The sequence below is a fragment of the Pantherophis guttatus genome, chromosome 3, assembly GCF_059756535.1.
Source record: "Pantherophis guttatus breed Tessera chromosome 3, ASM5975653v1, whole genome shotgun sequence".
Lineage (NCBI taxonomy): Eukaryota > Metazoa > Chordata > Lepidosauria > Squamata > Colubridae > Pantherophis > Pantherophis guttatus.
In genome coordinates this window covers 141,723,940-141,738,326 of record NC_142065.1, presented here as the reverse complement: position 1 = coordinate 141,738,326, position 14,387 = coordinate 141,723,940, and the positions used below count along the sequence as shown (strand labels likewise).

Here is a 14,387-nt window from a genome sequence, read left to right as displayed (position 1 = left end):
AAATGAACTGTAAGTCGAGGACCACCTGTACTTCTATACAGGTAGTCCTCTACCTAACAACAGTTCCTCTCCTGTTCAAACTTACAACAGCATTGAAAAAAGTAACTTATGACCATTTTTCACATTTACAACCATCGCAGCATCCCCAGGGTCACGTGATCAAAATTCAAACATTTGGCAACTGACTCATATTTATGATGGTTGCAGTATCCCGGGATCATGTCTTCACCTTTTGTAACAAGAAAGATGGTGTAGGGTCTCCTGCTTGGGCAGGGGGTTGGACTAGATGACCTACAAGATCCCTTCCAACTCTGTTAATCTGTAAAATCGTAAAATGGGGCAAAACTCACTTAAATGTCTCAATTAGCAACAACAATTTTGGTCTCAACTGTGATTGTAAATTGAGCACCACTTGTATCGAGGAGACATGTTCTGCCTGCTAAAGATGGAGTGCAAGGGATTTGGATAATAAGGCAACCAGAAAGAGAAAGAATTCAGCTTCCTCCGTCATTCTGAAGGGCTAATCAACCAATATTTTAATCAGCACCATAGCTCTTACTAGCTTTGATGCTTGCAGACCGACCAATTGCTTCCCACTATGGCTGCTTCATACTACACAGGCACTTTGTTCACCTGGATGGTAGTTGGTGCGTCCAACTGCAACTTTACTGCAAACTGACAAAATGCCTTTTGAGAATGAAGCATTTAAAGAAACAGTCCTGGTTAGCTGTATGTCTTGAACTCCTCTCACTCTTCCACTTTTCTTTGTTTCAGGTCTGCTAAAAAGTAAGATAGGATTAAGAATTTGAAGGGAGGATGCAATTTTTGAAGTTCCGTACATTTTCTTGTTTATATTGATTTGCTAACGGTATTTATATACTGTCATATTCCATTAGTCTCCAAGCAGTTATTTTGCAAATAAAGGGGGAAGTGTGGGGAGTCAATTTTTTGCTTCATAATCCATCTGACCACGATTGCTATTTCTGTTCTGTCTTCATTATTTGGATGTGAAGAATATAACACATAATAGCATAAACTTTAATAATACAGGTACAGCTATGCTTTTTTCAATGTTGGAATGGTTCACAGATGAACTAGGTTATGCAATAGTATATTTTTAGTGTTTGAATTTGAAAAGACAACATTGCTAGGAGAAATCTTACACTTCTACATGCTGGAAGCTGTGCACAGATCTGTGTGTATGTGCACACATGTGCAAGCATGCTCATCGAACCAAGTGTCCCATTACAACAGATAGTACTTTTCAAGATGGTATCCCCTGAAGCATTGACAAGATCCATCTATATGATAGCATTTGTCTCTCTCATTCTCTACGTCATCTCTGGGTTATTCAGTTTTCTGTTTGGCAGAGATCCTAACCTACATAACTTTTGAAATATGCGCAATAGGATCTGTGAGAAGAAAACCGAAGTGGGTGTATTACAACACAGTACGTTGTGTTTACATTACAAAGAAAACTACAAGCAACTTTAATTAAATGAGAGGGAGTGTTCTGTTGGGCATAAGGAAAGTTAATGCAAAGTGCTTTTCATGAAAAGGGAGAGGACAACCTGAGTTCTGCTGATCTTTGAAAGTTCACTGCATGGGACTTTCAGGAAAAATGGAGAACAGAAAAGTCAATGATTATAGTGGAATGAAGGACTGGCAAGTAGACTGGCTTTTTATATAGTTAGTACTTGACTTATTACCGCTCACTTAGTGAATATTAAATGTTACAGTGTATTCCCTCCCCCCCAAAAAAATTTCTGCAGTCCCATTACCGCATTTTGGGCATTTGGCAACCAGCCCACATTTATGCATCCTGCAGTCACATAACTGCAATTTGCGATGTTTTTGACAAAAAGTGCCATTTGCTTCCATTTTCAGTGAACAGTGGGTTTGCTTAACAACCATGGTATTTTGCTTAATGACTGCTGCACCAAAAGATTGTGAAATCAGTCGGTCACATGGGTAACTCATTTTACAATTTTCATGACTAATGACTGTAAAGGCCAGACTCTATTATAGTCATACTGTAAGTCGAGGACTACCTGTAATTCCTCTGGTCAAGAACTTGCAATCACCCACAGATGTTCCATACAATTGCTTCTCATGAGGAGATTGCAAGACAGTGGTCTCTAGAGCAATGGCCCCCAACCTTTTGGGCACCAGGGACCGATTCTGTAGAGAGAGGCTTTTCTGCAAACGAGGGGATGTGATTTCACGTGCTCCCTGCATCCCACAGATAGGTTTTGCTTGTTTGCCAGGCCCAGTTTCTGGCATGCTGTGGACTGGTGCCAGTCCATGGACCATGGGTTGGGGACCCCTACTCAAGAGGATTTACAGGTGCAACTCGAAAAATTAGAATACCGTGCAAAAGTTCATTTATTTCAGTAATGCAACTTAAAAGATGAAACTAATATATGAGATACTCATTACATGCAAAGCGAGATAGTTCAAGCCTTGATTTGTCATAATTTTGATGATTATGGCTTACAGCTCATGAAAACCCCAAATTCACAATCTCAGAAAATTAGAATATTACATGAAATCAATAAAACAAGGATTGTACATAGAATAATATCGGACCTCTGAAAAGTATAAGCATGCATACAGTCAGGTGCAGAAATATTGGGACATCGACAAAATTCTAACATCTTTGGCTCTATACACCACCACAATGGAGTTAGAATGAAACAAACACAATGTGCTTTAACTGCAGACTGTCAGCTTTAATTTGAGTGTATGTACATCCAACTCAGGTGAACGGTGTAGGACTTACAGCAGTTTGCATATGTGCCTCCCATTTGTTAAGGGACCAAAGGTAATGGGACAGAATAATAATCATAAATCAAACTTTCCCTTCTTAATACTTGGTTGCAAATCCTTTGCAGTCAATCACAGCCTGAAGTCTGGAATGCATAGACATCACCAGACACTGGGTTTCATCCCTGGTGATGCTCTGCCAGGCCTCTACTGCAACTGTCTTCAGTTCCTGCTTGTTCTTGGGGCATTTTCCCTTCAGTTTTGTCTTCAGCAAGTGAAATGCATGCTCAATGGGATTCAGGTCAGGTGATTGACTTGTCCATTGCATAACATTCCACTTCTGTCCCTTCAAAAACTCTTTGGTTGCTTTTGCAGTATGCTTTGGGTCATTGTCCATCTGCACTGTGAAGCGCCGTCCGATGAGTTCTGCAGCATTCGGCTGAATGTGAGCAGATAATATTGCCCGAAACATTTCAGAATTCATCCTGCTGCTTTTGTCAGCAGTCACATCATCAATAAATACAAGAGAACCAGTTCCATTGGCAGCCATACATGCCCACGCCATGACACTACCACCACCATGCTTCACTGATGAGGTGGTATGCTTAGGATCATGAGCAGTTCCTTTCCTTCTCCATACTCTTCTCTTCCCATCACTCTGGTACAAGTTGATCTTGGTCTCATCTGTCCATAGGATCTTGTTCCAGAACTGTGAAGGCTTTGTTAGATGTTGTTTGGCAAACTCTAATCTGGCCTTCCTGTTTTTGAGGCTCACCAATGGTTTATATCTTGTGGTGAACCCTCTGTATTCACTCTGGTGAAGTCTTCTCTTGATTGTTGACTTTGACACACATACACCTACCTCCTGGAGAGTGTTCTTGATCTGGCCAACTGTTGTGAAGGGTGTTTTTTTCACCAGGGAAAGAATTCTTCGGTCATCCACCACAGTTATTTTCCATGGTCTCCTGGGTCTTTTGGTGTTGCTGAGCTCACCGGTGCGTTCCTTCTTTTTGAGAATGTTCCAAACAGTTGTTTTGGCCATGCCTAATGTTCTTGCTATCTCTCTGATGGGTTTGTTTTGTTTCTTCAGCCTAATGATGGCTTGCTTCACTGATAGTGACAGCTCTTTGGATCTTATTTTGAGAGTTGACAGCAACAGATTCCAAATGCAAATAGCACATTTGAAATGAACTCTGGGCCTTTTATCTGCACATTGTAATTGGGGTAATGAGGGAATATCACACACCTGGCCATGGAACAGCTGAGAAGCCAATTGTCCCATTACCTTTGGTCCCTTAACAAGTGGGAGGCACATATGCAAACTGCTGTAAGTCCTACACCGTTCACCTGAGTTGGATGTACATACCCTCAAATTAAAGCTACCAGTCTTCAGTTAAAGCACATTGTATTTGTTTCATTCCAACTCCATTGTGGTGGTGTATAGAGCCAAAGATGTTAGAATTGTGTTGATGTCCCAATATTTCTGGACCTGACTGTATGTACTCAGTACTTGGTTTGGGCCCCTTTTGCATCAATTATTGCCTCAATGCGGCGTGGCATGGATACTATCAGCCTGTGGCACTGCTGAGGTGTTATGGAAGACCAGGATGCTTCAATAGCAGCCTTCAGCTCTTCTGCATTGTTCGATCTCATGTCTCTCATCTTTCTCTTGGCAATGCCCCATAGATTCTCTATAGGGTTCAGGTCAGGTGAGTTTGCTGGCCAATCAAACATAGTAATCGCATGGTCATTGAACCAGGTTTTGGTAGTTTTGGCAGTGTGGGCAGGTGCCAAGTCCTGCTGGAAAATGAAGTCAGCACCCCCATAAAGCTCGTCTGCGGAAGGAAGCATGAAGTGCTCCAAAATCTCCTGGTAGACGGCTGTGTTGACCCTGGACTTAATGAAGCACAGTGGACCAACACCAGCAGATGACATGGCTCCCCAAATCAAAACAGACTGTGGAAACTTCACACTGGACTTTAAGCATCTTGCAGTGTGTGCCTCTCCATTCTTCCTCCAGACTCTGGGTCCTTGGTTTCCAAATGAGATGCAAAAGTTGCTCTCATCAGAAAAGGGGACTTTGGACCACTGAGCAACAGACCAGTTCTTTTTTTCTTTAGCCCAGGTAAGACGCTTCTGACATTGTTTGTTGTTCAGGAGCGGCTTGACAAGAGGAATACGACATTTTCATGTCCAGGATCCGTCTGTGTGTGGTAGCTCTTGATGCACTGACTCCAGCCTCAGTCCACTCCTTGTGAAAGTCCCCAACACTTTTGAATGGCCTTTTCCTGACAATCCTCTCCAGGCTGCGGTCATCCCTGCTGCTTGTGCACCTTTTTCTTCCACACTTTTCCCTTCCACATAACTTTCTATTAATGTGCTTTGATACAGCACTTTGGGAACATCCAACTTCTTTTGCAATGACCTTTTGAGGCTTTCCCTCCTTATGGAGGGTATCAATGATGGTTTTCTGCACAACTGTCAGGTCAGCAGTCTTTCCCATGATTGTGATTCCTACTGAACCAGACTGAGAGACCATTTAAAGGCTCAGGAACCCTTTGCAGGTGTTATGGCTTAATTAGCTGGTTAGAGTGGGACACTTTGAGCCTAGTATATTGAACCTTTTCACAATATTCTAATTTTCTGAGATTGTGAATTTGGGGTTTTCATGAGCTGTAAGCCATAATCATCAAAAGTATGACAAATCAAGGCTTGAACTATCTCACTTTGCATGTAATGAGTCTATCTCATATATTAGTTTCACCTTTTAAGTTGCATTACTGAAATAAATGAACTTTTGCACGATATTCTAATTTTTCGAGTTTCACCTGTAGAGTTCTTGGAGATGAAGGAGTACCCATCTTTTTCCTCAAACCATGTTTGGAAGGGACACTGGGTTCATTCACTTCCACAAAGTAATCACTTTCAGAAATTGCTTGTTAACTGCTTTTCAACTATTGGGATTGACAGGTTTTAAAGCACCGGGTACATTTCCATCAATCCTTAGCAAAAGAAATTTTAAATAAAAGTTTTAAGGAGTGAGAAAAAATATTTCAGAATAAATAGCAAAGAGGTGATTAGAATTTGGAAAGTTACAGTACAAACAGATTAGGGGTCCAAATGGAATTGAAATAAGATTTTGAAATTAATTATAAGAATTCTTCCTGTGGGTTATTTACAATTCTATAGACAAATGAAGATTTTGAAATTAAGTATAAGAAATCTTCCCCATGGGAAAATGCTGTTGATTAAAAAAAAAAGACATGATAAAAAAGACTTTGAAGGTTGGAGTCTAAAGGGAATCAGAAAAAAACTAAAAATTATAATTAAAAAAGAAGAGATCCAAAAACAGAATAAAGCAAAATATTCTTAACTTTGGAAGAATTCAAAGGTATTTGGGGAGAATGAACTCAGAACTTTTAAGATTGTCTTCCACCATAAAAATGGAATTTAAAAAGATTACAGAAGAAGAACAGGTTTTACTGTGCAAGATTGAGATTCAAATGTGGATTTTAAAATGTCAGACCACAAGAATGATACAGATCATACAAAAAGATGTCATATTGGATTTACAAAGGAAACCAGTTGATGTCTTAACAATCAACAAGGATATACAAATAATAAACCAAAGAGTGACCTAGATTAATTTTTCTATATTGCATTTACAAAAGAGAGTTACATACATACACATACACTGTTTTTTTCTATTTTTTTCCTGCAATTTCTATTTTTTCTTTTTCTTTTATTTTTTAAATAAATTTGTATTTCTTAATTTATGTTTTTAATTGTAAGGTTTAATAAAATTACTGTAAAACATAAAAGTTCTTTTAAAAAAAATTAAAAAGCTTGCCGAGTCAAAAAAAAGGAATTATCCCTGGGTGCAGATATATGATTATAGAAATGGTCAGTGGGCACTATAAAACACTTCATTATTTTTAGTTTTACCCTCAGTATCTACAAAAAACAAATAATATATTTTAGGGTTTAGAGATATATACTGTTGGATCGCTCTTGATGCATCTGTTTTATTTAAGAGAAAGGTTTCAGAGGGGTGTTTTTTGTGGCTAGATTTGTCAATGCATTTATCTTTTATATACATATGATCTTTGTATTTCTATTCAAGGTGTTAGAAACCAAGCTTATTTCAGAATCATCATCAATCTGCCAACCTGACTATGTTGCCAAAATCATTGTTAAGAATGCTGTTGTAAGTAAAATATTGCATTTTTCCTGGATGACAAGCAAACATGGGTGCATTATTAGTTGGGAAAAAACAAAACAATTATACTTTTCAAAAAATTTATTCCATGCATAGTAACTTTTCTCTCCCAAATATCAACATTGAAGATTTTAATACTACAATATTGAGTAGCATCAGAAATGTAGTGTCTTATATTGTTAAAAATAAAAAACTCTCTGTTCCAAAGGGTATCAAAAGCTAAAATGGATATATAAAAATATAAAAGGAGAAATGAAGTTGGGGCAGTACTATTTGTTATATATATTTTATTTGTTCTTTCCCCCAAAGCTGTTCATACGATGATGGAATTGTTTTGATAATCTATTTGTGTTTTGTTTGGTTTTATGATTTCCCACAGCAAGGAAAATTTACTAGTTCTTTTGGTGCTGATGGTCACATGCTGACAATATTGACTAATGGATTGGCGCCAGTTTCTTCCATTGCTGAAATCCTAGAGTCGGTAAGAAACAAAAATCAAGATAGAAGCATCGTTCTTGGAATTGTTGTGATGCTTTGTATTAGTCGAAGTTAATGATGGGGGTAAATCCAGTATTTATGGGGTTAGGGTTGATCTTTTTCATAAAGTTCCATGAAACTTCCTCTTGGTTTTCTCTAATTTGAATTTTTTCAAGTAGTAATTCATATCTTACAGTGAAAGATAAGGCCCTCAATTTATTCTTGATTGGATTGAATTAAATTCAAATTTATAAAATATGTACTCATCCATACTTGAGGCTATTTTATTTTTTGCTTTTTAGCAACAACACCATCACTTAATTCAGGAAAGTAGAATATTTGGTCTTGTAGGCTAAGGCCCCTCCTCTCCACTTAAGAATTGTTCCATCCATCCCAGTGTCCTCCGGCATGAACAAACATGTTTAGGACAGAACCAAGTAGGTCAACCAAGTATTTTTATCTGAACAAAGTTATTAACTAAAAGAGTCACGCACGGAGGTATAGGTATTACTTGGTATAATTTCTTTCGACTCACCAAGGAAATTGGGATTTAGATTAAGCTCTTGGACTTTCATTTCTCTACACCTGATTTAATCCGTAAGAATTGTGAAATGCCTATTAGGCAAAATATGTCGAATTATATATTTCCTTTGCGTATAATGAAATATGTGATTTTGGTATTTAAAGAAATAAAACTTACATTGAATTAAATGTGATTCTTTCTCTCACAGGTCATGTTCCTGGGCATTTTTCGCTTGGCCAGCCTGTATTTTATAGCAGGTTTTGACAGCATTGTTCGCCGGTGCATGATAGAAAAAGAGAAATCTGAAAAGACAGACTGAAGTAGAACCACACTTTGAACTGAATCCTAATTAGAAAGGTGGACACTTTGTTGTTAAATATGCCTCATAGAGATATATATGCTGAAGTGATGGTAATCTTCAGTGGTGAAAGAAGGAAACAAATGAACAATTCCAGAAAAAGTGCTAATGAAGAAGACTGCTCTTTATTTTCTGTTATTTGAAATAATAGATGTTGCCTTAGAAATGAATTTATGAAAGAGCAGAGCTTCAGAGTGCTCTTTTTGCTGGTAATTCTGCACAAATACATTGTTTTAGCAGTGTTGAAGTATTTGTTCAATGGCAAATTTTATCCAGAACTGGAGTAAACAACTTGGTTTCTTTCAGTTATTGAGGACTACAATTCTCACAGATGATTGCCATTGTCCCTGCCGTTATCCCCACTTTCCCATCCCCTCCAAGCCTTGGAGAATGAAAGGTTGACTAACCAAATCTAAGATACAATTTACATGTTTCTGTGATGTAAAAGACAGCGCAACTGCCTCATATCTAATCCTTATTTTGTAGCTCCCCAAAGTCATGCAATTGAGTTGTCTGCCCATAATGACACTTTAAATAAACAAAAGTAGTTTGGTTTTTTTTACAATTTAAATTGTAGTTAGTTATATGAAGAAGATTATATCAAATTGGAGAACTAACCTTTCATAGGACGGTTCCGTTGGATTTAATACACCAGTCAAGAATTGATAGGTTTCCTCCTATGAGTTCTTGGGACCTGGTCTAATAAAATATGGTAATTTCTGCTCTTGAGTGTATAGTTTTGTGAAGTATTCTGTTTTATTAAGCGCTGTGCCTAGATGGCAGAATGTTATTAATATGTTCCAAAGTTCCCTGTGTCGGAACAATGAAGAATGTTTTAACTGTAACAAATCTTCGGGAAAAATGAAGGACACATGACTCTGAGAAACTGGATGTGTGTGTGTGTTTTTTTTCTGTGTATGCCTTACGCCCGTGATAGCAAACCTATGGCACGCATGCCCAAGGTGGCACGGAGGGCCATCTTTCCGGGCATTCGAGCTGTCACCCAATTCACCTGCAGTTCTGCATGCGCGCCCGCCCCAGCTGATGTTCAGGCCTCCAGTGCGCATGCACACAATTCAGGGGACCCAGCCGGTCTTCAGAGCTCTCCTGCACATGCGTGCGTGTTTGCGCATGCACACAAGAGTACTTGCAAACAGCACATGCATATGTCGATGGCAGCACATGGGGGAGCCATGCAAAACATGTGTGCATGCACAGATGATGCAATTGCATGCACGGGGGAGTAGCATGAAAGTTGTGCATATGCGCAGATGGTGCTCATGGAGAAGGAGCCGCATGGATAGCACTCAAGCTCACAAAGTGCGTACCTGTTCGGCACTTGGTAAGTAAAAGGTTTGCCACCACTGCCTTATGCCTTGACTATAACTAAAACAGATGTAATGTGTTGGTATAATTATAAACATTGTCTATAATTTAATTCATGCTTATTCTTTGCCAACTCAGGTGGGCTTACATTGTATAATACAAATGGAAATTATTAAGTTGTATGCTTGATACTTTTAAACATTATGCAAGAACACGCTTGGGTTAATCCTGTGTGGTAACATTACTTGCGATATTATCTTAAGGTTTTAAACATAGGATGTCAACATTTAATATTTTTAAAAAGCTTTTAGTGTAGAAATCCCCAACCTTTCCGCCTCTGCAGAGTGGCGGTGGGGGGCGAGGGGATGTTTTTGCATGCACAACCTAATTCGACGTGTGCAAAAATGAAGCTTTGCACGTTCACCTGCCGCTTCCAGAACCCGGTTCTCAACGCGCCACAAACCAATGCTGATCCATGGACTGGGGGTTCGGGACCCCTGGTTTAGTGAACTTGTTTTGTTGCATATACTCTAATTGTTGCCAATTGTTTCTTGATTTGAACAGTTTCATACATAATTTCTGCTATATCTCTCGTTTCCAAATACCTTGGTATGTTTGTTACATGCTTAATAGAGAAAGTTTATACGATCCAAAAGCCTTGCATTGTCATGTTAAACATATGATAAAAATAAAGGGATGGTTGACGACAAAAAATAAAGGGAGGGTTGACGATAAAGAAGAGCTCACATTTTTAACGTTACTTGGAGGAAAGCAACTATGTTTTTGTTAGAATGTTTTAATTGGAACTGTTAAATTAGAACCTGTTAACCTGATTGCTATACTGACCGTATACCAAAGTAGGTGCAAGTAGCTATAGAAGACTACAGAAGCTAGTAAATAAGGCACTTGATTCAGCATTGAATTTTCAGTTCTGTAAAAGATGTTAGAAATACCATAAACAGTTCAAAGAAGCAAGACTCATTTGCATTTCTCCACAAGAGCATATGATAAACTTGCTGAAACCGATGAGTTTTTTGTAAGATCCTTTATGGATGGATTAGCTTCTTCATTGTTGACCTAAAATCAGTTGCTCCATTTCTTCAACCTAAACAAAAAAAAAAAAGTTTTGTTATTTTCAAATTTTCCCCTAAATAGTTCTAACTGGCTTTAACCTTACTTAAAATTATGGCTCATATTTTATAAAAATAAAGTTAATAAAAGAGACAATAGGTCATATATAAATGTATACTGTGAAAAATGTTATGCACTTTTAATGTTGAATACAGCTAAAATCCATTAGTGCTTAGCTTTTTGCTGTGGCAGAGTTATTATACATTGTAATATTTTGTATTTTATTAAATTTAAAAAAAACTACATTCCTCTGTGCCTTTCTTTGAAACTGGTTCAACTTGTTCTCCTGATTCTGCTGTGTAAATGTGTTTTTATTAATGGCTGTCATAGTAGTAAGGATTTGGGATACTTTCCTAAACAGATTTTTAAAATGAAGTTCTGAGAGGAAGTGGGGACAGCTGGAAGGCTCCTTCTCTCATGTCTGCCATGAAAAATACGGGAAGGCATTTATGGGCCTTGTTCAATGAACTGAGCAGATAGAGGAGATTGAAATGCATTAGATCCCATTTTAGAATTCCAAGTACTATGGTGATAAATGGGTGGAGACATCTTCTGGATTGCTGACCAAAAGTAAACTGCTGGGGCAGGTCCTGCTGGGAGCAATGCAATAATTAATTGATTAATGTGACGTCTATCCTGTTGTGCTCATTCGTTTCTCATGACCTAACATATTATGATACTAATCACAACATTTTTTAACATCTTAACATTTTTTAAAGAAGGTATTGAAACATTCTATTGCATAGCAGTTGGAATCAAATCTCTTTAAGCCATTTTTCTTGCTGGAAATCAACTCTTCCAATTATTTGATAGCCAGTACTCTAAGGGAGTTGAATTTTGGTAGGAAAATATTTTATATGATGGAATTATTTTTGTCCCCAAATTGTGATTCCCGGTTAAGGGAACCCGCCTCCTCTCTTTATTTTATAGGGAAAAGAAAATGACACTGTCCTGTGCCAGATTTTAGTTTGCTTACAATAGTGAAAAATCGGCAGATACAACTCCACAAGCCTCATACCATGGCTAGATGCACTGCCTCTTAATTTTTTTCTACAGTGATGCTAAGAATTGAATTATGATTTTTTATTTTATTTTATTTTATTTTGAATTTGTATACCGCCCTTCTCCCTGAGGACTCAGGGCGGTGAACAGCCAAGTAAAAACATCAAGCACAAATATTAAAATACAATTAAAAGTATATATAAATTTGGCCCCATTAATTAAAAACGATAAACAAAACACTTAAAAACACTTAAAAAATTAGGCCAGCCCGGCTTGCTGGAAAAGGAAGGTTTTAAGGGCACAGCGGAAGGCACTGAGGTCTTGGATTCTCCTTATCTCTGGAGGCAATTGATTCCAGAGGGTAGGTGCCCCCACAGAGAAGGCCCTCCCCCTGGGGGCCACCAGCCTGCACTGTTTGGCTGATGGCACCCCGAGGAGGCCCTCTCTGTGGGAGCGCACGGGTTGATGGGAGGTCGTCGGTGGCAGCAGGCGGTCTCGAAGATAGCTAGGCCCTATGCCATGGAGCGCTTTAAAGATGATAACCAACACCTTGAAGCGCACCCGGAAGACCACCAGGAGCCAGTGCAGCTCACGCAGGAGCGGTGTTACATGGGAGCGCCATGCTGCTCCCATCACTACCCGCGCTGCTGCGTTCTGGACCAGCTGGAGCCTCCGGGTGCTCTTCAAGGGGAGCCCCATGTAGAGAGCGTTGAAGTAGTCAAGGTGAGAGGTGACGAGGGCATGAGTGACTGTGCACAGGGAATCCCGATCAAGAAAGGGCCGCAACTGGCGAATCAGGCGAACCTGACAAAAGATCCCCCTGGTTACAGCTGTCAGATGTTCCTCCAAGGACAGCTGCATATCCAGGAGGACTCCCAGATTGTGAGCCCTCTCTGTGGGGGCCAACGACTTGCCCCCAATAGTCAGTGATGGAGTCAACTGACTATATCGGGATGCCGATCACATCAGGGATCTCATAGATAAGATGCACCGGGCATTTTTATATATTCTGCCTTTCCTTAACATTTCTTTGCTCATACAATTAAAAAAAATATTATTTTAGCTTTTATTTTAGAAAACAGGAGATTGCATGTGTACCACAAGTGAACAAAATTTGCTGATGAGTTTTGGCAGTTTTAAAAACCCAGCCATATTTTAAGCACTGACTGCAGTTACATTTGAACAGCAGAAATCCAGGTAATTGTTAACGGTAAAGGTTCCCTTGCACATATGTGCTAGTCGTTCCTGACTCTAGGGGGCGGTACCCATCTCCGTTTCAAAGCCGAAGAGCCAGCACTGTCCAAAGACATCTCCGTGATCATGTGGACGGCATGACTAAACACCAAAGGCGCACGGAATGCTGTTACCTTCCCACCAAAGGTGGTCCCTATTTTTCTACTTGCATTTTTTACTTGCTTTCAAACTGCTAGGTTGGCAGAAGCTGGGACAAGTAACGGGAGCTCTCCCCGTTACACGGCACTTGTTAATTGTTAGAGAAAGGTAAAGTGATGGACAAAATTCGGTTATGCTGGCTTTTGCAGCTGAGACAGAATAACTCTTGTACTAGCAGATACTTTTTTTGTAAAAGTGTATTTCTTTGGTAGAGGGTTCAATACATTACAAGATAATGTCCTATATTGGAGAAGGGCGGTATAGAAATTTAAACAAACAAACAAATAAATAAATAAATAAATAAATAATATTGAGGTAGACTTCTGATGTGATTCAGTGTTCTGCCACAATCAATTCCCTGATCCAAAATAAGTTTCAAGTGACATATTCAGAGAGCAGACATATTTTAATAGATTCTAAATGATTCTAATAGCCAATGATGACAAACCTTCTAGGTACAGAGTGCCCAAACTGGAAGGTGCGCATGCCAGAGCGCCGGAAACCCAACAACCAGCTGGCCAGCACACGTGCGCCTTGGAAGCCCGATGACTAGCTGACTGAGCTGGGGCGACGGCACGTGTGCCCACAGAGAGGGCTCTACGTGCCACCTCTTCAAACCCAGTTATGTAATTACATGTGTGATCAAAAGCTGAACACGAACATTAAGAAAGTATAATGATTTTTTAATTTAAGAGACCAAGTTTTTATTTTGATGTTTTTATAAATTATTGTCTTCAGAGTTAAAAATAAGAAAATTTGGTGTTAGGATTCAGCAAATAGCCCTTCAAATTACTGTGACTGGAAAGATGTTCAGATTGTTCAATTTCTTCCATTTTCATACACTATTCAAATGCTCATTTTTAAATCTTTGATTATAATATAGCTAGATCTTAAGTAGTGTATTTACTGCATATTTTTCCCCAAAACATAATTAGAGCACTTTTTCAAAATAAATGTGGAAGATGGTATAGATGGTTTGTAGGAATAGTCTTCTGTTTGGTTGTCTTCAATATTGTATTCAGGTGTCAAATGCTGAAATGGAGAGAATCTTTACCAGATTTGTAAATAATACAAAAATGGCCAGGATGGATGCTATACCCCTAAAAGATAGGATCAAGCTCAAATGACAGAATTTTTAGAGGAATCCAAAGTCTGCTGAGACAAAAATAAATTTAAACTTCTTTCCAAAAAAA

The 14,387-nt window shown here is 38.8% G+C and overlaps 1 protein-coding gene across 1 annotated transcript in view; it reads left to right on the top strand.

Annotated features, from left to right (window-relative positions):
* Window positions 1-9,229, top strand: part of KDSR (3-ketodihydrosphingosine reductase) — a 36,715-nt gene extending 27,486 nt beyond the window's left edge. The window contains exons 8-10 of the mRNA XM_060691137.2: window positions 6,890-6,973; window positions 7,365-7,466; window positions 8,194-9,229. Of these exons, the coding sequence (XP_060547120.1) occupies window positions 6,890-6,973; window positions 7,365-7,466; window positions 8,194-8,304 (297 nt within the window). The 3' untranslated portion in view covers window positions 8,305-9,229. The remainder of the gene's footprint in view (window positions 1-6,889; window positions 6,974-7,364; window positions 7,467-8,193) is intronic.
* The last annotated feature ends 5,158 nt before the right edge of the window (window positions 9,230-14,387 follow it).